The sequence below is a fragment of the Nematolebias whitei genome, chromosome 13 (assembly GCF_014905685.2).
Source record: "Nematolebias whitei isolate Nwh7 chromosome 13, NemWhi1, whole genome shotgun sequence".
Lineage (NCBI taxonomy): Eukaryota > Metazoa > Chordata > Actinopteri > Cyprinodontiformes > Rivulidae > Nematolebias > Nematolebias whitei.
Window position 1 is genome coordinate 19,506,437 of NC_056510.1, and position 26,593 is coordinate 19,533,029.

At 38.2% G+C, this 26,593-nt stretch overlaps 1 protein-coding gene across 1 annotated transcript in view; it reads left to right on the forward strand.

Moving 5' to 3' along the window:
* slc4a10b (solute carrier family 4 member 10b) overlaps positions 1-26,593 on the forward strand; it is a 28,248-nt gene continuing 1,655 nt past the window's right edge. The window contains exons 1-20 of the mRNA XM_037686939.1: positions 1-82; positions 6,392-6,473; positions 8,195-8,347; positions 8,422-8,560; positions 9,903-10,063; positions 10,249-10,434; positions 13,557-13,645; positions 15,592-15,749; positions 17,149-17,236; positions 19,535-19,681; positions 19,785-19,888; positions 20,330-20,504; positions 20,608-20,741; positions 20,960-21,205; positions 21,328-21,433; positions 21,776-21,937; positions 23,682-23,795; positions 23,904-24,065; positions 24,161-24,412; positions 24,518-24,586. Of these exons, the coding sequence (XP_037542867.1) occupies positions 38-82; positions 6,392-6,473; positions 8,195-8,347; positions 8,422-8,560; positions 9,903-10,063; positions 10,249-10,434; positions 13,557-13,645; positions 15,592-15,749; positions 17,149-17,236; positions 19,535-19,681; positions 19,785-19,888; positions 20,330-20,504; positions 20,608-20,741; positions 20,960-21,205; positions 21,328-21,433; positions 21,776-21,937; positions 23,682-23,795; positions 23,904-24,065; positions 24,161-24,412; positions 24,518-24,586 (2,772 nt within the window). The 5' untranslated portion in view covers positions 1-37. The remainder of the gene's footprint in view (positions 83-6,391; positions 6,474-8,194; positions 8,348-8,421; positions 8,561-9,902; positions 10,064-10,248; positions 10,435-13,556; positions 13,646-15,591; positions 15,750-17,148; positions 17,237-19,534; positions 19,682-19,784; positions 19,889-20,329; positions 20,505-20,607; positions 20,742-20,959; positions 21,206-21,327; positions 21,434-21,775; positions 21,938-23,681; positions 23,796-23,903; positions 24,066-24,160; positions 24,413-24,517; positions 24,587-26,593) is intronic.

Here is a 26,593-nt window from a genome sequence, read left to right on the forward strand (position 1 = left end):
AACCGATTTTAGAGAAGAGGACGCAGACTGAGAGCTCATGCATTCGGAGACCTTGCAGGTTCCTTGGAGCTTCAACAATCAGGTATGTTGAATTTGTGTAATGTGGCATTTATTGTGCACAGGCTTGCATGAAGCACAGCTCTCAAGCCTGAATGTGTGGGATTTAAAGGTACATAGTTGAATTCTGCGGCTTTTTAGGAGCAATCCAGCGCCTAAAAAATAAAAAAGGAACATGAGTAATACCATTTTGCAGTGTGGGGGAGGGAAGCAGAACAGAAGTCGGTCTTAATGACGGCTCAGAGATGAAAAACCCCTTGAATAGCAGCTAAAAGTAATAAATAAAAAAAAAAAAATAGAAATAGGACTTTTGATTGTAGGTTAGTACTAATGTGTACTCTCTCAGGATGTTGAATGCTAAAGCAGAATCATTTAAGGATTACAGTACATTTTGTTTCAGTTGAAAGCCTCCACCGCCACTGATGGTTTCAAAATTACCACCGCCATCTGTAGGGATCAGATCCAAGTTTGTGCCACATCCTGAGATATCATGTCAGCTGTGTGCTTTGTGAGTCCTTTTAGTGTGATTTTCCTGAGTAAAAGCTGATCATTTGTCTTAAACGAAGCAGTGCGGGTGAACAGTTCAATAATTAAAAAAATATATAAATTTTGTACCTTTTGTTTGTGCTCGAGAAGTCAGAAAGCAGACGGAAGATAACGCAGCGCTCGCTAAGCCTCTTTAGACTTCACATCAACGCTTTATAGGTGTGTGTGATGGAAATTACCATGAAATATGCTTTTGAGTTTTCAGAGTATTTGACTGATTATGGCGCATTGAAAGCATTTCCTGGAATCTTTCAGAGTAGAGAATATCCGGTAAAAGTACTGTATGTTAATACTGCATTATCAATTGCATGGAAACGCAGCGGATGTTTAATACCGGCTAGTGTAAATGGTATTTAAGTATCAACTACTGGCGCTTTAATCTGAGCAGAGATCCATTTCCTGCAGACAGATTATCAACATAATTGTAGCTGGGCCAACTCATGTGGTTCTGCAGCTGTGAGCAGCAGTTTCCTTCATTATAATAATGCCTCGATGGTTCATTGGTGGCCAAGATGACTCCAGAAAAAGCAGAAATTAACACGGCTTTTAGGATAAGAAAGGCAATAAATAGAAATATGTTTGCATGACATAAAACACACTGGATTTAGGTTTGATATTTGCATGTAAATCTAACAATTAGAAAGAAACATATAAAATTTGTCAACATTTTTTGCTTTAAAAAGTAACAATATCTTTTTTTTCACCAGATTGATTGTTCTATTTTTAAATCACCCATTGAATGACTCAATGAATCCTTTTCCAGGTTTGATAATACTTCAGCTTAACTTTAGATGTATTCACATACAGCATCTTCAAAGGGAATTTTGTTTCACAGCACGTAAAAGAAACAGACTACAAGTAAAAGAAGAAACAATCACCCACAAATACAACCCTAGGAATCTACAGATGAGTAAACACCAGTGGCTGTCATCAAATATTAATATATAATAATATAGTAAATGATATAAAATATTTAAACCACTTAAAATATAAGTAATATATTTAAAACAACTTATAACTGAAACATCCAATCAATTATTATTATTATTTTTTTTTACCATTGTTGCATACATAAAGGAGATATTACCAATTTCATTTATTTGCATTGTTTAAGACTGACTCGAGTATCAAACACAGTTTTACAAGAATCATTTTAGTTTTACTGATAATATTCATTAATATAGTCTGGATTTAAAAAAAAAATCTGAGAATATCTAAGATAAAATAAACAAGGAAAGTAGTTTGATTTGCCCAATTAAACAAAATTCACCCAGACTCTGCCAACACACTAAAACAACAACCAAAAAATAGTGTGACTCTCTAAGCCAGACATATTTGTTTATTAATGTACAACATAACTGTGTCATCTTGGGGCCGGGGCGGGGGGCAATACATTTGGTTGTACTTTTCCCACATATTTCCACAGCAGCTGAGACTGAATCGATTTACTGTTGGTCATGATGTCAAAATCACTGTTTACAGACAATTATGGCTCAAAATTACAGATTAATGTCCAGAGGCGATTCTAGAAGCTGACCTTAAGGGGTGCTTAGCCCCCAGTGCTGACAATAGCTCTAGGCTTGAACAACATGGTGCTTATCACTGTTGTATTCAGCTGCTCATGAGGTCGCAGGGCTTTATCATCTTTTACATTCTTCCAGACTCAGTTTAGGATTTGGAAATGGAATAAACTTTATTCCACTCTCTAAAGCCGGGCTGTTCAGCTCAACTCTTCAGGAGGCCTCAGTTACTGAAAGACAGCAGCTCAGCAGAAGTGACGTCACGAGCGCCGCAGCATGGCCGCACTGACGGGAGCTCTGCTTCGACTCAATCTTTTTTTGCTCCTGTTGTTCTTGTTTGAACTTTTTTTTGCGTCTACACTGCACACCCACGCAAAGAGTATGACCACGACACACGTTCAGAGTTTTCTGTGTCGCTGCCTTGCCACCATGTCACCATGTCACCATGTCACCATGTCACCATGTCATGCCATCGTGGTTCAGTTCCTGGCCCACCTGCAGGTTCGGGCTCAGGCTCCGAAGCTGGACTTAGTTTGCTGTGGTGACCCGGGACAAAGGGAGCTGCTGAAAGAATAAAAAACAAAGTCAAATATCTTTATGATTTTAATTCAGCACAGCTCTTACATGTTGATTGCATTTTTCAGATCAATAAAAGTTTGTAGCACTGAGGGATTTTCTTTCTACGTCCATCCTTTTAAAGTTCATTAGTAAGAAGCATCAAGTGTAAAATGTAATTATAGGTGTTTAGGTTTGTTTACGACTAAATTTAACACATCTGTACCTCGTGAATAAACAGCAAAAACAAACCCATTGATTGTTGTGTTAACACTTTGGCGTTGGTACTGATTAAGCAAACAAGATGTTAGTAGTCGATAATAATAGTTTTTCAAAGGTGATAGTTGGTTTTTTTTTTACCTTTGCAAGGTGTTTAATTCAAGAATTGGGCTTCAATTAAGGCGTATAAAATGGATGTAAAATAATTTTCCTTTGGCAACATAATCTGTAATTTTCCATGAGTTAAATAGGTCTTGACCATTTATAAATAACAATTATAGATCAGTAGCATTTACATTAAAATAAACTATAATTGAGGTAACAGCTCAAGTCAGAGCCCTGGCAGTTTCTGTATAAACAGAGAATTAACACAAAGCAAGCAGTTGGCAGCTTTTATCTTAAACATCTGGAGGACAAAAATACACAGGCAACGTTAGCTTCTACTGGTTTTTATCACAGCTTTTAAAATGTTTCAGTCCATTCAGTTAATGGATAAATCACAATAGAGCATCAAAAGTGTTGGATGATTGTCACAGTTTGTAATAATTTGGGTGCTGCTTTTGTTTCATGTTGCACTCTGATTGAGTTCTATGTTGAGTTTATGTTCTGTTGAAATTCTAGTCCCAGTGATCACTGGTTCCAGCTGTTTAAACTCCCTCTGGTTTGTGTTAGTAATCACCACACGTGTTGTAACAATTCACATCAGATTAGAATCCCAACTGCTTAGTTCTTAAAATTCAAGTTTTGATCCAAAATCACTTCCTTGGATAGACTCAACCCCACGTCTTGTAATATATTATTTTTCTCTTGAACCAACAGGTAATGGTTGTAATGGTGCATCATCAGCTCCCACTTTATTGTCATACAAATGAGCGCATGAGTAAAATTCCCCTAAATGACTGTTTATTGTGATTTTTTTTTTTTGATGATGCAGCCATTTTTTCAAAATATTGTGAAGAATTCAAAACATATCTTTATGCAACTTTAATTAAATTATTTATTTTGCAATTTCCCCATCATTTTATTGTAGAAAGTAAATTTTCTCATTATTTTACAATCGATTGCATCTATTTATATCTTTTTTTTTTTTGACAGTCTCATGACCACATTTGAAAAATATGGTTCAAATCCTAATTTTGTGAATTTGTTGTATCAAGTCCAAATGTAGAGACAAACTGTGCTGAAATTAAAGACCCTCCTTCTAGTACACTGGTTATGTCACCTTTGTACCACCTGAGTCCCTCATTAGCATGAGGCTGCGCACTTTAGCTCTGAGTGTTCATGCTGAATTCATCTCTTTATTAGGATTTAAACGCCTCTAAACCAATATGAACATTTTTAATGAAACGAGCACGAGCAGATGTTTACACCCTTTCACCATCTGTTAGATGAAACACGGTGATATCTTCTGTTTTTTTGTACCAAATTCAGCACCTCCTCGCCCTCGTCTCCTTTCACAGGTGTTACATAAACTGACTGATGGTCACTGCAGAAACTGCTGGTATCATCTCAGATCGTATTAAGTAGTGAGATCATTTTTGGACAAAGTCATTTTGTTCAGGAGAACAGGACATGCTCAGAAAGTCTCGTCTCAGTACTCTTTTGTGGTTGTAAATTTCTCAGAGGGGATCCATGCTTTTGTTACTGAGCTCGTTTCAACGACTTTCATTAAAGTCACTGCTGAAAGCTACACCTCCGCAGTGACAAAGTTGCAAACACGTTTTACTGACCCACGCACTAGCAGTTTATGTTACTTTAAATATACATGTTTAATCTATAGTTGTTTAACATCAAGTTAGAAGCAGAAGACTGATCATTTAATAAAATATCAGAAACTTGACCAGAATGAGTCTCAGAGACATCATTAAGATTTCATCATGTGCAGAAGGAGACATGTACATGTTTAATACAAACTGTTTAACGAAGCTGTGGTGGTCAGAGCTGCGGTTTGTAATCCTGACGTTGACTTTGCTCACAAGAACCTCCGAAGGGTGCCGTCAAAAGGAACTTTATTGCTTTTGATTAATGACTGTAAAATCACCTTTAGCCAATATTTGTTTTTAGAGTTTACACACTGATCATGAACTAAACTAACTGACAACTATTTTCCTCTTTTTGGACCAGGTCTAAAGAAAAATGTCCTTTTAATAACATTTTATAAGTTCTTTTTTGCACTTAATGACAGTTTTTAAATGTTTTGACCTCTTATAATCTATGCTACATCAAGGTTAAATAATTAAAATTTAAATTACAGATGCTTTATGGTTGAAATATTAAAAAATAGTATTAAGAATGATAGTGTAAGAAATAATTTATTATGTTAAAAAGATATACACTAAAACTTAAAGATGTATTTTGTTCATTTTGCTGTACAGTTCTGTGGAAAAGTTATGAATCATTGACACAGTTCCTTGAATGTGTTCAGTTTTTTTTTTTAATTAATTTAAATCTTTCTGGACTGACCAGCTAATGATGAGGTGTGCATGTTTAAATAATAGCTTCTGTATGCAATACTATGGAATTTAGAAAAAATATTTATTGTTTTAAGAGCAATTCTCAAGGTTAATATCTTGAAGCAACTCCAATCTTGGACGTTTCATTGGCTCAAATGTTTTAATTTAATTAATTGCTTTCAGTTTTGCATTACGTTGTCATTTTAGCAAAAATATTTTAACATTTCTGCTGAAAATGACCCCAGGTTGCAGCAAATTTGCTAGTTATTTGCCACTGCTGTTGTGTTTGCATAAAACATACAGATCTAGTAAATAACCATGCAACTCAAAGTTTACAGTGGTGTAAAGGTTTATGAAACAGCATTTGTGTGAACTGCTGCTATTAAATTTTAAAGAACGTTATTTCACGAGAGCAGCAATCCACTCTCACCGTCTTGGTGGAGTTCAGACTATTAGCTGTTAACTTGTCTGTCATGCCAAACTTTAATACTCTTTATAAAGTGAGGTCGTTCAAAAAGCTATCTATAAATGGAAAGATAAGTTTATACCATTTTCACAGAATCCTACCTCACAATGGCAGAACTACTGCTTTAAGTATGTTTAGCTTCTTCAGATATACACGTGGCTGTCAGGTTTCTTTCCTACAGAGCATCCTCAGAAAACCCAAACACAAGCTTGTTTGACATTTTCAGATAATTTGATGTCTGGTCCTTTAACAGAACCCATCACAAGGTGAGCATCTTGAATAGAAAACGTTCTTTGTGGGAGGGATTCATAACCCTCCGATTATAACAAGCATTTTGTTTGAACAGTCATGAACCTTTTTCCTTCTGAATAAAAAGACGTGTAATTAGTTTCCAAGGCAACTGTGCTATTCAGTGGGTATAATGTGTTTGTTCACAATGCCCTGGACTGTGAGGGAACACCAAGTCAACAAAGATTTTATACCATTTTCAAGCTGCGTTAGAAAACTGCAGCTTACACCAAACTGTGAGTCAACATTTAAAACATGTTTCTTTTTGTCGTATGTGTGCTTAACAGAGGAATGACGATGAGGCGGTGGTGGACCGGGGAGGAACACGGTCCCAACAGAGAACCAACTTTGAGCAGGAGGATTTGGAAGGTACCAACAAGCATCGAGCAGCGAGTAATTGCTGCTGCTGCAGAGTCCACCCACTCTGTCCTAACAACTACTGCTTTCCTCTTGACAGCCTTTTTTTTAAAACTGGTAAAAGATAAGAGCAGAGTAGGAGGGTAGAGCTGTGGGTGAGTGTTAGAGTGCATTACTAATTCCACAATCACTCAGAGAAAGAAAAAATAAAAACAATGCCAGATATTGAGAAGAAGCAGTAGAATAAAATGATTGTGGAAAAACAGAGAATAGTGTCCAACAAGTGTCAAATTAGGAACATATTGCACAGAAACCTGCAAACAGAAACCTTCTCACAATTATTTTTCCTCCTCAAGAGCTCTTTTGAACTCTGGGCTGTGGGAAGGAAGGGTGTGAAGGTTTCTGCAGCACCCTTTGATGGATGTAGGACATGCATGTCCCAATCAGAATCAAATACAGAATCAGAATTGTTTCTTGCCGTGCACATTTGCACAAACAAGGAATTTGCTTTGGGGTCCGGTTGCTACATAATCATTTTTAATTAAATCAAAAAGATCACATACTCAAAAATATATACTATATTTTTCAGCCTATAAGTTACAGTTTTTTGCATAATTTGCATGCCATGCAACTTATACGCTGAAATAAACTTTTTTATGGATTTTTTCACATAAATAAATTATATAATAATATAACATTCAATTTTATAATGAATAATAAAGCAATTTTGGCTGAGATATGACCGTTGTCATTTGTTCTGACTGAAAATATTGAACACTACCATTTTCAGCCGCTAGATGGCAATCGAGTAGTATGGCATGCCGTTGTGTGATGTAGTTGGTAAAAGTGGCTATTAATGACGCAATCGGCTTGCCATAGCCTGCCACCTTCGTCCAGCTCGCTTGGCTCAACCATCAATTCAGCTTCATTTCGCTGCACCGCCCCGACGAAATGCAGCTAATTTGACCGTTAAAGTCCTTTTATTAAGTAAAAGTTCAACTGGGACACACCTTTGTTATGATTTTGAGCAAACAAATAATAGTTTTTAGGTGGTTATCTTGTTAAATTTAGAAGAAATGCACAGCGGCTCATCCCTTGGCGCGCTCCTGCTTCCGCAAGTCGGGTTTTGAAATGCAACTGATTTGACCGTCATAGTGCATTTATTAAGGACAACTTCAACTGAGACACAACTTTACTATAATTTCTCAACCTCAACCACAAGACACTTTCCTAACGCCCTCATTGTGTATTTTTAATAGCCTATATATGATAACAGCATGTTAAAACTCTTGAAATTACAGCTTTTGGTTTAGGTGAGCCACCTTAAAACCAGTGGCATCCATCTGGCCACCCCCTTTGAAAACTTTTTGGAGGCATCCCTGCATCTGTTTCTAACTCAAGTCCAAATGTCGTTCAGTTTGCTTCAGTTTTAAATTTTCTTTATCAACAAGTACACTGATTTGATTTTATGTGTGTGGTCAAGGGGACATGAACATAAACTCGTTGTGTAATACTTTGTGAACATATATTTCGCTGTATCGTTCAAAAACATTTATAATTCACACCTTTTAGCCACAGAGAAATGGGAATGCCTAATATTAAAGGGCAACAGTTAACATCATATTATCATGTGCATTATTTCTCTGATTGTTAAAAAAAAACCTGGAGTAACAAACACAAGTAAACATCAGCTGTTGTTGCTCATCATTTAATCATGTGGGATTTGCACCCAGGCCACAGGACTCTCTACATTGGGGTTCACGTCCCCTTAGGCAGTACTCGGCACCGCAGCCAACACAGGCACCGCCACCATGGAAAGAAACAGTGGAGGAGGAGCAGGCAGCAGAGCCTCCCTTTGGTTGAGGGTAGAGAGTCACCAGTTTATGGTAAAACCTACCATTCCATTAGTTCACGTTATTTGAGTCAATTCATTTAAAATATCTAACGCAAACCCTCACAGACACCCCCTCTCAGAGGGTGCAGTTCCTGCTGGGGGCAGAAGATGATGACGAGGAGCACATCCCCCATGACCTCTTCACTCAGATGGATGAGATCGGTGTGCGAGATGGAGAGGACTCTGAGTGGAGAGAAAGTGCCAGGTACTGTTAATCCTCATGCAACCAAGTATCATCAACACACAATAATCATGCCATCAACTGCAGCTTTAATAGAAAAAAACAGGTCAAAGCCATGATTCCACTTACAGAGATGAGAAATGTCGACAGTTGTTTCATGTTTCAGAGCCCATTGTTCATGTTGGTGGGTGATTATGTAACTGCATGCATCTGTGACTGTATGTGCATGTTAATCTCTTTGTTAGAAAAATATCTTAAGACCCATCTGAGGGATTTTAGTGAAACTCTCAAAAATTGATCATTGGTTGTTAATTACAACTGTTCAGAGTCAACCCGATTCAAGATGGCTCCCACAGCTAATCCATCTTAGCAAACACAAAAAATGTCTAATCAAGTTGATTTCTCAGATATTGAACTAAAGTTCGATGTGGTAGTAGCTGAGAATGATGTCCAACACTTGCTCCAAATGCAAACAGATTGCATGAGGTCTTTGTTAAAAACTTTGTCAACTATTGGCATCAACCCCGTCTGCAGGCAAAATATTTCATGAACCAGTTAAGAAAGTAATTTCTACAAGTGTTTCACTTTGGAAGTCAACCTGATTTGAAATGGCCACTAAAGCAAACTGACCTCAGCAAACACATAAAATGACTATAACTCGGTGAATTTTACAGACACTGAGCTAAAATCTGTTGCGATAGTAACCATTTACTTGTTTAAAAAAACATCAATTTCAATTCCATTAAATTCAGTTTATTTATAAAGTACCAAATCACAACAGAAGTTGTCTCAGGGCACTGAACAGAAACATTCACATATGTACAAAGCCAGTTAGTAAAAGTTATCTCTCTAATGAAGGAAGCCAGTAGACGCGTTGAAACGTCACTTCGTCGCAGTCTCCCATCCTGAGCAAGCACAAAAGCAACAGTGGAAAGGAAAAACTCCCTTTTAACAGGAAGAAACCTCCAGCAGAACAAGGCTCAGGATCACTGATCATAGTTTGAAATTTTATTATGCACACATGGGGGGTGATGTGAGTTTCTTTGAGGAACTCTAGTTTCATAATAATATGAAATACTTGTCGTTTTTCATTGCGGTTCTTGCCATTAAATTGATATTTCTCTGGTAAATCAGTCAGTTCATACTGTGCTGACATGATAAATATGACATATTTTATTTACATTGATACTCTGATAAAAAGCAATAAGGAAGGAGAGTAAATGAGTGAAGCTGAGAGGGAAAAGGAGCTGTGGGAGCTACATGTGAGGGCCTGAGAATGAACGAGTGTTTCTAACTGCAGATATAGAACAGATGGCTGGCCAGTTTGCCGTCTGCTGGCCTCACTCGATGCAAACTCCTCTTATAGGTGGCTGAAGTTTGAGGAAGATGTAGAGGACGGAGGTGAGCGGTGGAGTAAACCCTACGTGGCCACTCTGTCCCTGCACAGTCTGTTTGAGCTGCGCAGCTGCATCATCAACAGCACCGTGCTGCTCGATATGAGGGCTAACAGCATTGAGGAGATTGCAGGTAAATGTCAAGTTTTAACAGTTTTTATTAAGTGAAAACTTCTCCTGCTAATGATTTTTTCTGCACAACCTATACATGCGTTCTTTCTTTTGCTTGACCTTTGTAGCCCTGATTTGTTAATAAAGTCCTATTCTCAGTTAGATCTGGATACATGCAGGCTTACAGTTTGGGTTTTTCCACCTTAGACATGGTCTTAGACCACCAAGAGGTATACTCACCACTGGGAGAAGAGCTCAGGCAAAAAGTGCGCGAAACGCTCCTGAAGCAGCACCATCACCAGAACCAGAAGAAGTTGGCTAATCGCCTGCCGATCGTACGATCCATTGCTGACATGGGCCGACGGGCGTCAGAACTCCATCTGGATAAGAACGGTGAGAAACTTGAGAGTTGTGCAAATACAAATGTTGGGAACTTTTAGGTAAATGAAAACACTTTAACTAGCAAACGATTAAACACATTAAACTGTATGTTAATGACTTGTTGATTTATTGGTAAGTTGTGTCAGGACTTTGTTGAAAACCAGTGCTTTGTCTGATCCCCATTGTGTAAGTGTGGATAAATTGTACATATAAAATGTAAATGTGTTTTATGTTTTCTTTATCATCTCCTTCTTTCAACTTTTTCCTTTCTGGGGGTTACCAAAGCAAGTCATCCTCCTCCATCTCTGTCCTCTCTAACTGCATCCATATATCTCCTCTTCGTCTTTTTTCCTGGCAGTTGCATTTCTAACATCCTTCTACCAGTATACCCACTGTCCCTCCTATGGACATGTCCAAACCATCTCAGTCTGGCCTGTCTAACTTTATCTCCCAGTTGTTCAACCTGTGCTGTACCTCTGATGATCTCATTCCTAATCTAAATATGCTTTATATACAAATTGTATTCACTTCTGGATTTTACTTTCTATGTACCAGTGGTCTTCACTTCAAATATTTCAGTTTTGTGGGTTTTCTTATTTTCACTTCTGGTGATTTTCTCACACTACTCCTAAAGCCCCAGACATACAGCTCAGTTTGCCCACTTTCAAAGGTTCATAAAAAATGTAGAGAGTAGTGTGTGGCAGGGTGTTTTGTGGTTATGTTGAATCTAATGAATTTTTAAAAAGTGTGGAAAAGTGTTAACTGTTTTGAGAAAGAGAAATGGAATTAGCTGAATTCAGTGAGAGGCATTCAACTGGAATAATTACATTGTAACTCTGTTTGTCTGTGCCAATTCCTGTTTTATAGCCATTGCTCGCTCTTTATTTTTTCAGTGAAATTCACCTAATGCTGACGACACAATCCCAGAAAACTGTGTGTCGTCTGCTCCAGGTATTTTAAAGATAACAATAAAAGCTAACTGTTCACTGCTTGGCTTATTGAATACTGAAATTAGACCAGACCTCTCAGGAAATTATCTACTTTTTAATATATATTGCTATGTTGTTATTTATTAGAATCGGAATCAGAGAATCAGAATAAGCTTTATTATCATTGCACCGAGATGCAACGAGAACATATACGTACAACCGTCCGAAAGATGGACGGAGTGCACAAAGCTGCTGCTATATAGCGCAGCCTTCTTATTCTTTTCAGATTACATTTTTTAGATAGAAAAAGAGACAAAGCCACGAGGAAAGGGTAGTGGCATTACAAAAAACATCTCTTCACACCTTGTCCTAACAGGACACGATTTAAGACACCAAAAAACTCGGCCAGCAGCACATTTATGAACACATTACATATGCATTTAAAACGAGGCGGTCCATGAAGCACTAACAGATAGACCATTGTTCTGATGGTCAGCCAGCACAGTTCTGACAAGCCTCCACAGAAGGGGAGGGGGGTTGCAATAGACAAAGCTTTTCCTTAGTTCACATATTTCCCAGGAGAAATTGTTAAGTCGGCCTGTTCGAGGCCAGCCGGGAGACAGATTCAGATAATCACAATTGTTGGTTTATTCAGTCAGACAATTTTTCATATGTCAGCCTCGAGTCTGTACTGATAACTTTCCAAGGTCTGAAATGGCCAGATTAGGGTGCATTCTACTGGTCCGTGCTTACAAGCCTCCTCAAGGTCATTTTCATGTTGTCGAGTCCCAAAGCCGCAGGTGGACTGCAATTCAAATCACTTCCATCGTACAGTTTAGCTCGGAAATCAGCTGATTTTGAGTCCTCAAAGCACAAACCAACATTCACATAGGCAGCAGCCTGACAAGGGCCAAATTAGCTGTGGCCATCTTCTTTCTATGTTGATAAACCAGGATCCAGGCTATTCCAAAAACAGGAAACCTGTTATCATATATCCAATTATATGGAATGTCGGTGTCCTCGATCAATAGCAGAGGTAGACACAAAACAACGCAGGGGCACCCCCCCCCCCCCCCCCCCCCCCCCAAGCGATTTATCCAGCTGCATGCGTCTCGTTCGAGCAGATGAGGGTTCTCCAGGACCCTGTCACTTTGTTGAAAAAATTTTGTAATTTACATCGAAAGACCAGTTTTGGCCAGATCCCAAACAGTGGTTTTCATTTCGGAAGATGTGTAAAAATAGGAGCTGCTCTGATACACAGACAGAGAGCAAAAAAGCAGGAGGAGAACAGGGAGCGGGGAGAAATGCGTGCGCCTCGTTAGAGCTAGTGAGGGAAAAAGGTTTAAGATGCAGCTATTTTGATTATTTTTATAGATTTTAATATTTTAAACTTTTATTGGTGAATAAATATTTTTGACATAGGTGTTTGGTATTTTACCCCCTGCCAGAAGTAATTTCTACCTCAAGACTCCCAGTATCTAGGAGTCTTGTTCCTGAGAGATGGACATAGGAGATGGATCAGTGGACTGGGTGCTCGTCCACAGTAATGAGGGCGTTGACCTGGTCTGTTGTAGTGAAGAAAGAGCTGAACTGAAGGCAACTCTCTCAATGTATTGGACTTTTTACATTCTAATCCTCACATATAGTAATGAGGTGTGGGTCAAGACCTGAATAATGAGACTCAAGCAGCTAGAATGGACTTCCTTTGCAGGGGGGCCAGGCTTAGCTTTAGAGCAAAAATAAAGAGTGCCATCAACCAAGGAGGGGGAGCTCAAAGTAGAGCTGCTGCTCCTCAGAGTCAGCTGAGGTGGTTTGGGCATCTGAATATGATGGCGTCTGGGAGCTATTCTCTGAGAGTTTTCCACTATAGAGACTCGGGGGCAGACCCAGATCTTGCTAGAAAAATGATGAATTCCCTCTGACCTGGGAAGTCTTGGGATTAATAGCTGGGGTGTTGCTGAAGAGAGGTGTCCCATGGACCCGTTGCCTCTGCAAATCTACAGCAGATAAGCAGCAGAAATTGGATAGAAGTTTTTAATTTATTACTAATATTGCAAATATATTCTCCACCATTCAATACATTTAAGGGTCTAGGCTTTATTTTTAAATTTTCAACAAACAGCTGTTTCCACATTACTTGTTGATGCATAAAAATGTGTAAAACACCTGATCTCTTGTGTTACTTTTCTTCTTCTTCTTCTTCAGGTCAGTTGACGGCCTCCCAATCTCAGTTAGCGGCTCCAGATGGCAAAGGAGACATCAGCAGAGAGAACAGTTCTGTGGACTTCAGCAAGGTATGGTGTTTATTGTGAAAAGATGCAGGTAATAGTATTTTCCTTCAGCTGTTTTGGTCTGGTTACTTATATTCATCCCAGCAAGAAGGTTTCAGGTTGATATGTGAACAGCTCATTTTATGCAGAGCATGCATGCTCAGTACACTGTAGGTACTCAGGCTAACAAAAGTCAACTAAAAATGGTAATTACAGTTATTTTTATCCCAAATGTGCATTGTCCTCACTGTCTGTCATGAGGGGAAAATAAAAGACCAAAATGTAGATTTAATGACCGGAGAACAGCAATATTTCCTTTCAAGTTAGTTTGTTAAACCAAGAAGAAACAGAACACAACAATTACACTGAAAATGAAGGAAACAAAGGAGCCTATAGTGCCAGGGCTAACCAACAGAATGTAACTCAGGTGTGACCAATTCTGCAAGTTAGGGTCTGGCAGGAAGAAAGAAAACCTGCTCAAATGTACAACGGAAAAGGCCTAACAAAATCCTGCAGGAAGGAACATTAAGCAGACACCAGACAAGAACGCAGAGATGAAATCAGGGACAGCCTGTCAGTGATCCAAGATGGCAGCGTCTCTGTGCAACAGAGAGAGAAAACATTATTCCATGGTTAATAAGCGCCTAGAATTTATTACATTCCAAAATGAACTGGCTTTATTTATTGCATATTTACGGTCTAATTTTGGATCTTAGAATTGAACCCAGACGTTAGCCGGACACAATAATGGCGGGTAAATAAACTTACAAATCAACCACGATGGACAGTTGTTTGGACTTTGCTTGAAGTTTGTCTAAATTAGCTACAAGGCGGGTGGCAACACTGAAAAGTAACAAAAAAGTGCAAACAGTTTGCTTCAGGTAGTTTTTCAATTGTATTTTATGTGATACTTGAGTATTAAACCATTAAAAGTATCATTTGGCTCAAATGTAGCATTTTATAGAGAATAATAACAACAAAGCTCTTTATAAATTATTATTTTTATTAACAGTTCATAGAAAAATCACATTTGACAAATATGAGGAGACAATTATGCAACTGCGTGCTTAAAGAAACGAGCAGGAGGTTATTATTATTATTATTATTATCATCATCATCATCATTATTTTTACAGAAATATATTTGTGACAGATTAGGATTAAAACGATTTTCACTATAAAAAGTCAGTCAGTGCAGAGAAGCACATGCAGTTCAAGAAAACAAAAACGCCATTAAAACATTTATTATAAACTAATAATTTTGTGTCAGTCAATGCTTAAACAGTTTTAGGTGTGTTATAATTCATTTGTTCGTTGAAATGATAAGGAAGTGTCTATATTTACAACTGCAGGTTTGTATTTAGTGACTAAACAAGCTGTACTTTATTTAGAACCGTTGCTATATTACTTTATACAAATCACGGTGACCCATCAAACTATAAATTCTTTATGATCTCTGTCCAGGAACAAACACTGCAGTGAATATTTATCAATCTCATATATTTATCACCAAAATCATCAACGTTTTTAATAGTCCAAAATACTCACAGCTACATAGTTCAGTTGTTTCAAAGAGTCAAAGCAGACAGAGACACAGAAGGAGGTTCAGTTTTATAGCTGGAAAGCTTACTAAGAATTTTATGAACTATTATGTAACAGATCAGACTAACATCTGTACTTAGATAATTTTTTGTACTATTTTTATTCACACATCTGTGACCTATTTGCTGTTAGGACCAACAAATCCTCCACAGCTGGACTGTGGTCAGGGGAGAAGTCAGTTCAACTCATACATTTGGGAGATTAATGTGGGAATGAACAATAAATAATGACCTTTTCACATGAATTCATGCTGTATTTATTAATTTTTTTTAAATTATTATTATTTTTTTTTAAATGGCAAAGCAGTTTAGGTGTTCTGGACTGGGAGTCAGAACATTATGTGACGCTGCACCCTGCGTTCTTTTTCAGATAGACCTACATTTCATGAAGAAGATTCCACCAGGAGCCGAGGCGTGTAATGTGTTGGTGGGAGAACTGGACTTTCTGAACAAGGCGGTGGTGGCGTTTGTCCGTCTCTCCCCTGCGGTTCTGCTCAGCGGGCTGGCTGAAGTCCCGATTGCTACAAGGTCACCGCAGCTTATCTAAGCCCTGTTTGACTTGGACGTTAAAAAAAGAAACTGCAGATTTTTGTAGTTGGGAATTAAAATGTGTCATTTTTTCATCGTCTCTCGTTAAGCAGTTAATTGTGTAATTGTTAATTCAATGTTCACACTGCTGGTTTATAGTTTCATTCCTTATGTTTTACTACTTCAGCTATTTTAGCTGTTCATACATCAAAACGTTCAGCCCAGTCAGGACATGTTACAACTTTATGTTTTAGTAATTTTTATGTGTTTAAAAAAAAAAAAAAATCAAATACTGAACTGCATCACAATCTCTTCAGATTCTTTAAAACCTTCATGCTCTTTGAAATATACTTTAACATATTTGCTCTACTTGTGTCTCCTTAAACTTTCTTATCCGTTTATGTTTTAATTTGTCTGCTTTTGGTCACGTTTTAGATTTTTCTTGTTTTCTTATGAGTCCTTTTGAATTTTTGTGCTTCATTTTTTATAGCTTCTTATGCATTCGTTTAATCTCTTTATACACCCTTTTTGTCTTTTTAGTCTCCTTATGGGCTTTATTTACCTTCATGTGTCATTTTTGTCTTTTTATGTGCCATTTTTTCCTCCTATTCCTTTTTTAAATCTTTTTTAGGTACACCTTTTGTCCTTTCTGTGCCATTTTTTTGGTCTTATTTTTGTCCTTAAACATCCTCATGTGTCCTATTTTGTCTTTGTCTTTCTGTCCTCGCTTTTAATCTTTATATATCTTTCTGGTATTTCAGTCTGTCCTTCTGCTTCTCGTGTTTCTTTTTGTTCTTCTTCTCATTCTTGTTCTTCTTCTTCTTGTTCTTCTTCAAAGTTAAAGTCAAAGTCAACTTTACTGTCAAAACTGCAATATATACAGGACATACACAGGATTGAAAATTCATTACTCTCAGACCCCTGGTGCAACAGTAACCACTAAACATTTAATAAACATGATCATAAAATTAAATAATAAAAATATGGTACTATCCTAAATTGTAAGTATAGCAGCATAAATATAAAAAGTATAAAAAGTATATAAGTACGAAGGTCCTGACATTGACCTTTGAAGTAAAGTGACAAAGCAACATATGAAGTGAATGTACACAGTATATGTATGAAGTCCTTGATGTTGATATGAAGGTAAAGTGACATATGCAATATAGCAAGGCTAGTAAAAATATAAGCACGAGTGTAACTATATTATCCTTGTTCTTCTTCTTCTTCTTGTTTTTCTTGCTGTTGCTCTTATTATTGTTCTTCTTCTATTCATTTCACTTTCACTGTTTTCAATAGTTTTTCATCACTCAAATGTCAAATTGCACTTTTGCAGAAAGTGCAAACTTTTCTAGCTGAAACTGCTTTTCTTTCTTTCTTTTCGTTTTTTTGCATCCAGGTTCCTGTTTATTATTTTAGGACCACTGGGTCGGGGGGCTCAGTATCACGAGATTGGACGCTCCATAGCAACTCTTATGACAGACGAGGTTAGAGACACATGCAAATGTTTTCATCCTGAAGGGTTTCTTGTGTTTTAGTATACCTGTACAGTTTGATGCATCATGTGTTGCGTTCAACATTTTTGCACGTTGCATAAATTCACAGTCCAGAAGAACTCAGTTCACTTCCTTGAAGTGGTGGAACATTTTCTATGTGTGAAGCACAGCTCAGAGCTTTCACAACGTGCTTTTGGCGGTTAGTCAGTCCTCATGTGCTCTTGTTTGACCAGACTTTATTCTGTTGTTCATCAAGACAAGAAGACAGGAAAAACATTCTTTACGCATAATTTTATGCACAATTAGAAGCGCTGCTGGATGCAGAAACCAGTTGTAGATGTGGTTTTTTGCAACAGTGTGATTTACCAGGATTCAGTCTTGTGGTCTGTGAATGGGGAGTTTGTATCTGTATTTGTTAAAATGTGTTTAAATACTCTACAGATCTGCAAGTTTTAAATGAAGTTTACATAAGTTAAATGTTGTATTTGATAAATGTTGTAGCAATCAAAGTAATTGTATATATCATATTTTGTACTCAGATGAGGCTTCGTTAATCCTTTCTTAGTCTTAAAACAGTCCAAAATGGTTATCGTACCCCGCCAGAAATAATGATTGTTTTAAGCCTGAAAAGTGATCCAAGAAATGATGTCATTGCTTTAGAAAGTTTCACATTTTAAGGTCAGGTCTGCTTCAGTAAAATATGTGCAGTTTATGTACTCAATGTGTAGATCGGTTGTAGATAGTGGAGAAAGTACTCAAACATTGTACTTAAGTAAAATTACAAATAAACAGGCAAAAATGTATTCCAGTAAAAATAGAAGTACCACATTTATGTTTTTACTTGAGTAAAAGTAGACAAGTACTTGCTTTTAAAAATACTTAAGTATTAAAAGTACTTGCTGAATGTATTACCTACTGCAATGGTCTACAGTATCATTAAGTATATGTATATTTTCTGTAATACATTAATAATGTTGAGCCGTTTTAATGAACAATGCTGCAGATAATACATGTTTTTATTATGGCACAGTTCACACTTGGACTTAATTCTGAGCGTCAGAATTTCATGCATGAGTTAAAAGTCATTAGGCAAAATAAGAAAGAGGAATGATTATATCTTTGAAAGTTTTTATTTAACACAAAACCAGTGTGTCATTTTAACTGCAGTAAACAAGTTTAAGTAAAAACTGTCTGCCTGAAAAAAAGGAGCATTAGACCTAACAAAGGAATATCTGATCATTTCAACTCCAGTTTGTCATCAACTCTAGTTAAAATACTGTCTATTCAACCTTGTAATGGGTCAATACTGAACAATATTTTAACTTCCTGACACCATTTTCAAAACTTGGACCTGAGTGTCGAGTCATTTGGAGACATCTCTTGTCTCCTAACATCCCATGAACTGACACATTTTAATATTGCAGCAAGAATTTCTTGTTCACGTTCAAAAGAAGTTGGTTTTCAAAGTTTTATGAGTCCAGTCTGGCTCTTTCGGGAGAATCTGTCCTGGTGTACTGAACAGTCTTTAGTCTTTCAATAGTCTTTCAATAAAGCTATGGGTGGTGTGTATCTTCTGGCTGATCTCCACGGTGGAATCAATTTTGGGTGTGCCCAGCTCAATTATGTATATACTAGAATATACATCATTGGCGCAACATCTCTTCTTGAATGGGGGTCTAATGATACCTGTCAACTTTGCTGTGATTCAATGGACCAACTCCTCTCGCCATTGGTTACTTTCAAACTAACGAACAAATAAAAAAAAAAACAACATGAATGTAACGTGTGACACAACGCACATTATAGAAATGTAGTGTAGTAGAAAGTACATATACTTAATGTAAAATGTAGTGGAGTAAAAGTGTAAACTACTCACATTTAACTCTACTTAAGTAAAGTACAGATACATGAAAAAATGTACTTAAGTACAGGAACGAAGTACTTGTACTTTCTTACATCCCACCACTGGTTATAGATGTACCTCCAGTATTTACTGCCCTCTTGTTTTATTCAAATCTGTCACCTGGTTCAAGAGATCTTTAGCTAACACTCCAACAATTAATGCCAAAGTTTTAGAGTTTGTGTAATCAGTCAGTGCTCACAGTATGTGTTTGCATCAGTACCACAGCTTAAAATGTTTGCTCTATATCTGTAAAATTTTGTTGTAGTTGTATTTTTGTTTGCAACTGTTGCTTAGAACTCAAGCTTCATGGCAGGGCATGATCTTATTAATAGAAAAAACAACAATGGCTAAACATTAAGTTTTGTATAATGTGTTTTCTCTTGCAGGTTTTTCATGATGTTGCCTATAAAGCTAAAGACCGGAATGATCTGATTGCTGGTATTGATGAATTTCTTGATCAAGTGACGGTCCTGCCTCCAGGAGAATGGGATCCCTCCATACGGATAGAGCCACCAAAAAATGTACCCTCTCAGGTTTGTACAAACCGTGGTTGATATAGTTTGTTTGCATTAATTCTGGTGACGTTTGTCACCAAATACATTGTCTGAAACCAACGTGGCGTTGTTCGTTAAACAGGAAAAAAGAAAGAAAAGCAACATTTTACCAAATAGCTTAGTGGAGGGTGAGGAGGAGGATGAAGACGGTGGCCATGGTGGTCCAGAACTGCAGCGAACTGGGAGGTAAAATACAAAATTACACAGGAATTAGTGTGTTTTAAAAAAAAAAAAAAAAGTCTGATCCCCATCTTGTGTTAATGTCTCCTCAGTTTTCTATTTAATTTTTGTGATTAGTTTTCAATATGCACACAAATCCCGATTAAAATCAAACCATCAAACTGGAAAAAAAAAAAAAAAAAAAACATCTTCCACATACTGTTCTGCTGAATGCTTATTTTAGTGGAAACTTGAGCTGTAGTCCTGAAGTGGTTTCCATAGAAACGTCTTTTTTGTCTGATGTCTATTTGCAGCTAGACTTTTCCATCTTCACACCAAACCAACAGCACAATTTTAGGAAGGAGCCAAACCAGGAAGAATAAATTAAGGGAATGTTTTGTTTCTGGTTCTGTTCACGAGAGAGCGAACACAAACACCGGCATTTAATTTTATTCCTCTGTTTTTCAGGTGGTTTGGCGGTCTGTTTTTGGACATCAAGCGCAAAATCCCCCACTACCTGTCAGATTACACTGATGCTATCAGTTTGCAGTGTGTCGCCTCTTTCTTATTCCTCTACTGTGCCTGCATGTCTCCTGTCATCACCTTTGGAGGACTGTTGGGCGAAGCAACGGAAGGACGAATAGTGAGTTGAAATGTTTCTTCTCATATTGTAGGAGCTGAGCTCTCTCCCCAAACAGAATGTAAATATTTATTTCAGTAAAATTGTGTTCTTTTCGTTCTTCCAGAGTGCAATTGAGTCCCTGTTTGGCGCCTCTCTGACGGGAATGGCCTACTCGCTGTTTGCTGGGCAGCCCCTCACCATTCTGGGAAGCACAGGCCCCGTGCTCGTGTTTGAAAAGATCCTGTTTAAATTCTGCAAGTACGCTGTTCTAAAACGAAATGACAAACTGAACGACTCCCTGGTCGATTTTATTCGTACACGACATTAATTTGGATTTAAACTCTCTGCTGTTGAATGAGCTTGCGTTGCAATGCATTCTCTGAGCATCTAATGTCACTTGTGATGATGACTTTCTCCAATCTGCCACAATTCAAACAACAAATAATCACATTTGTTCTCCGTTAATCTCCGTGTAGGGAGTACGGCTTGTCATATCTGTCGCTGAGGACCTGCATCGGCCTGTGGACGTCTTTCCTCTGTATTCTGCTGGTGGCTACAGATGCCAGTTCTCTTGTTTGTTACATCACACGTTTCACAGAGGAAGCGTTTGCCTCACTCATCTGCATCATATTCATATATGAAGCTTTGGAGAAACTGATCCACCTGGGAGAAATCTACCCCTTCAATAAAAACAACAACCTGGACAAACTCACCACGCACTCGTAAGAATTATTATTTTTAAGTGATGAAAAGTAATCACATTGGAAAATATACATTTTAGTTATCGAAGTTAAAATAAAGCACAGGAATGATTAACTATCGATACATTGATTCGCTGCCACAGATGCTCCTGCGTCGAGCCTTCAGACCCCTCTAATGGTACCCTAAAATTCTGGGAGCTCAACAACATCACCGCCTCTGAAATCTACTGGGAAGCCCTGGAGGTAAAGGTACGACTCTGTGCCGGTAAATAAGTGCTAACAGCAGCAGGACGACGAAACAAACATGTGTCATGTCACAATAATTTTACTAAAAGACTAGATGGGGAAAAAAGGACAGTTTGCTTCTCATCTTAAAGTGGCCTGCTTGTCCAGATGGAAGAGACGAGACGAGATTTAGGACATGTGGGCTGGATTATGTTAGATTATGTCAGATTTAATACTGCAGATCAGTGTAAATGTACTTTATCAGCACCACTTTTTTCTGTGGCCAAAAAAAAAGTCTCCTGAACTCTGTCACTTTATTGCTAATCCAATAATTCTGAATGTTTCCGCTCCACTCTTTTCCTGCAGGACTGCGTTGAAAAGCGAGGGGAGTTTGTAGGCACCGCCTGCGGCCCTCACGGACCGTACGTTCCTGATGTTCTCTTCTGGTGTGTCATTCTCTTCTTTTCTACAGTCATCATGTCTGCATTCCTCAAGGAGTTCAAGTTCAGCAATTATTTTCCCACAAAGGTATTGTGCAAAAGCAACATCATTACTGTTGTACAGAGTCAAGGTTGTGCAGCACAGTGCAGCAGCACCCTCTAGTGATAATATATGAGTATTGCATGTTCTAAAGGAAATATGTGATGGTGATATCTATGTGCTTGGAAAAAAAGAAGTACAGATCATAAAAAACATGCAGTATTACAAAATCACAATAGCAATTTGAAAATATGAATAGAAAATACGTTTTCAGAATACTTTTACAGTAAAACTGGACAATGTTGAGTTCTGTAGAAGGTTCCAGACCATATTGACTAATTTTGAATGTATTTTTGGTATCACAACAAGGTGCCATAATTGTACATTTAAATAACATAAGAGCGAGCCAAACAGTTTACCAAAATACCAGTTTTAAAACCAAATTTATGTTTTACTTGAAGCGATAAAAGTGATATTTTCACAACTTTCAGTATTAGTTAACACTCTGTCTGAGGCATACGATGTAGACTATTTGGTTCTTGTTTTGCTACTCCAGTAAAAAGTGTGTAACAGCAACCAATCAACTAGAACTAAAAACATTTGTTTTTCCAAGTCTAGCTTTAAAATTATTTAAATTAAGCATGTTTGGATTTACTGCATCACAAATAAGTTTTTGAAAACTGAGTTCAGAATCTACAGATGCACTTACATAAGTTTCTGACATGGCCACCAGAGGAGTCAAAGAATCAAGATCTAGCAAAATAATATTGGCTTTTTCCTCGTTTAGTTTTAAGATGTCATCAAACATTAGATTATAATAGGTTTGTGTATATTCTCAGTGTTCCAGGAAATGGCAAATCCTCACAATTCTAAAACACGGCAACCAGACTTCTCTTCTGTTCGCAGAAGATGTTTTGCTGCTCATCTGAGGAGCTTTTTCCATTCAAATGAAAAGTGCAAGCTGAAATCACACACTCATTTTCAGCTAACCTACAGCAGTTGCTGTTTTAGGATTTAAATGAGGATAATTACAAGGCTGAGGTCGACAGAAACAGATTTGTATAACAGTGTATTGTCAGCATAGGAGTGATTTATTTATTAACCTTTATTTAACCAGGAAAATCCCATTGAGATCACAGATCTCGTTTGCAAGGGAGGCCTGGGCCTGAAGGCAGCATAACGTGCATGTTTTTGGTCTGTGGGAGGAAACCGGAGTACCCGGAGAAAACCAATGCAAGTACGAGAAGAACATGCAAACTCCACACAGAAAGATCCCAGGTCCAACCGGGGATTGAACCCAGGATCTTCTTGCTGTAAGGCAACATTGTTAACCACTGAGCCATCGTGCTGCCAAGTGAAAAAAATGTTAAGCTCAGTTAAGTTTATTTAGTAAGGAGTGTGCACAAAAAACATTCATAAAGAGACCAATGCATCATGTCAGATTTAGCAAAAGTTTAATGACCAGCTGCTGCTCAAATACAGACAAATATGATACATGCGAAACACTAGCAATACCACCAAGTTTAAAGTTAAGGGTAAAAGAGAAACAATACATAAAAATATTAATACAAAGTAAGTCAGCTGAACATAAATACAGATTTAAAATAGTTTAACATTGGAACCAAGTGGAAGAATATCCGAATTAAATAAAAGAGGACCAAGAATCAACCCTTGCGTAACTCCGCGAGCAACAGACCAGCTGGGGGATTTGATCACTGTTTGATAACTATTGTGACTGTAATAAATCATGAATTGTATTGATGTCACTTTCACCAGGTGCCTTCTCTTTCAGGTACGCTCTATCATCAGTGATTTTGCTGTTTTCATCACTATTTTCACCATGGTCTTAGTTGACTATGCCTTAGGGATTCCATCTCCAAAACTAAAGGTTCCCAATGTGTTTAAGGTAAGCACAACATCAAGTTTTGTTCAATAGACACTGTAGACTTGTTTTAATGTGAAATTTACTCAGAAGGTGCCAGTGAACTAAACTAAATCATTATTGTTTTAACAGCCAACCAGAGATGATCGAGGATGGTTTATTAACCCATTAGGGCCCAACCCGTGGTGGACGGCAGTCATTACGCTCATACCAGCTTTACTTTGTACTATCCTCATATTCATGGACCAGCAGATTACTGCTGTCATCATCAACAGGAAGGAAAACAAACTCAAGGTGTTTTTCTGCTCTGGTTGAAGACTTGGCATCGCTTATGTGGCGTCAAGATTAAAGAATTGCTCGTTTTTATTAATCTGTTTCTCCTTCTTCAGAAAGGATGTGGATACCACCTGGACCTGCTGATGGTCGGGGTGATGCTGGGCGTGTGCTCTCTGATGGGCTTGCCGTGGTTTGTAGCGGCCACCGTCCTCTCCATCTCCCACGTTAACAGCCTGAAACTGGAGTCGGAGTGCTCGGCTCCTGGGGAGCAGCCCAAGTTCCTCGGAATCAGGGAGCAGCGCGCCACAGGCCTCATGATCTTCACCCTGATGGGCTGCTCCGTCTTCATGACGTCAGTGCTTAAGGTGAGACACTATCGTGACGTGTCCTTGAGCAGTTCCGATCACAGTTATGTCCTGTGTGATCTGAAGCATTCCTGAGTTGCTGTACTAAAACTATTCTGTTTTCAGTTTATTCCAATGCCTGTGTTGTATGGAGTATTCCTTTACATGGGAGCCTCTTCTCTCAGAGGAATTCAGGTACCAAAGTGTGATTCAAAGTTTCACACAATTAATTGCACACTTGTTTCTTCCTTAAAACCACATGTCCCTAACAGATGTAGACACAGTTCACACCTTGCACCTTATCTGTTTTGGGTGATCCAGTTGCATCTGGTCTGACTCAGTGTTCAGTCAAACCAGTTAAATGAAGCAATATCCTTTTCCTGAACCACCTTTAAACTGCACAACTACACATAAAAAGAGTTGAACAAAGATGCAAAAAGTCTCCCTTAAATACATTAAAGTGTATTTTATTTGTTCTTTCTGAGCAATATACAGGTCCTTCTAAAAAAATTAGCATATTATGATAAAGGTCATTATTTTCCATAATGTAATGATAAAAATGAAACTTTCATATATTTCAGATTCATTGCACACCAACTGAAATATTTCAGGTCTTTAATTGTTTTAATACTGATGATTATGGCATACAGCTCATGAAAACCCAAAATGCCTGTCCCAAAAAATTAGCATATTTCATCCCACCAATGAAAGACAAGTGTTTTTAATACAAAAAACGCCAACCTTCAAATAATCATGTTCAGTTATGCACTCAATACTTGGTCGGGAATCTTTTGCATGAATGACTGCTTGAATGCAGCGTGGCATGGAGGCAATCAGCCGGTGGCACTGCTGAGGTGTTATGGAGGCCCAGGATGCTTCGATAGCGGCCTTAAGCTCATCCAGAGTGTTGGGTCTTGCGTCTCTCAACTTTCTCTTCACAATATCCCACAGGTTCTCTATGGGGTTCAGGTCAGGAGAGTTGGCAGGCCAATTGAGCACAGTAATACCATGGTCAGTAAACCATTTACCAGTGGTTTTGGCACTGTGAGCAGGTGCCAGGTCGTGCTGAAAAATGAAATCTTCATCTCCATAAAGCTTTTCAGCAGATGGAAGCATGAAGTGCTCCAAAATCTCCTGATAGCTAGCTGCATTGACCCTGCGCTTGATAAAACACAGTGGACCAACACCAGCAGATGACATGACACCCCAGACCATCACTGACTGTGGGTGCTTCACACTGGACTTCTGGCATTTTGGCATTTCCTTCTCCCCAGTCTTCCTCCAGACTCTGGCACCTTGAGTTCCGAATGACATGCAAAATTTGCTTTCATCCGAAAAAAGTACTTTGGACCACTGAGCAACAGTCCAGTGCTGCTTCTCTGTAGCCCAGGTCAGGCGCTTCTGCCGCTGTTTCTGGTTCAAAAGTGCTTGACCTGGGGAATGCGGTACCTGTAGCCCATTTCCTGCACATGCCTGTGCACGGTGGCTCTGGATGTTTCTACTCCAGACTCAGTCCACTGCTTCCGCAGTTCCCCCAAGGTCTGGAATCGGCCCTTCTCCACAATCCTCCTCAGGGTCCGGTCACCTCTTCTCGTTGTGCAGCGTTTTCTGCCACACTTTTCCCTTCCCACAGACTTCCCACTGAGGTGCCTTGATACAGCACTCTGGGAACAGCTTATTCGTTCAACAATTTCTTTCTGTGTCTTACCCTCTTGCTTGAAGGTGTCAATGATGGCCTTCTGGACTGCAGTCAGGTCGGCAGTCTTACCCATGGTTGCGGTTTTGAGTAATGAACAAGGCTGGGAGTTTTTAAAAACCTCAGGAATCTTATGCAGGTGTTTAGAGTTACGTCGTTGATTCAGATGGTTAGGTTAATAGCTTGTTTGGAGAACCTTTTCATGATATGCTAATTTTTTGGGACAGGCATTTGGGGTTTTCATGAGCTGTATGCCATAATCATCAGTATTAAAACAATTAAAGACCTGAAATATTTCAGTTGGTGTGCAATGAATCTGAAATATATGAAAGTTTCATTTTTATCATTACATTATGGAAAATAATGACCTTTATCATAATATGCTAATTTTTTGATAAGGACCTGTATTGTATCATTCTTTGTATTATAATAATGTGATTCTAAAGCAAAATAGTATATTTTCTCATTCACACATGAACACGTGTTTGATTTTCCAAATAAAAAAA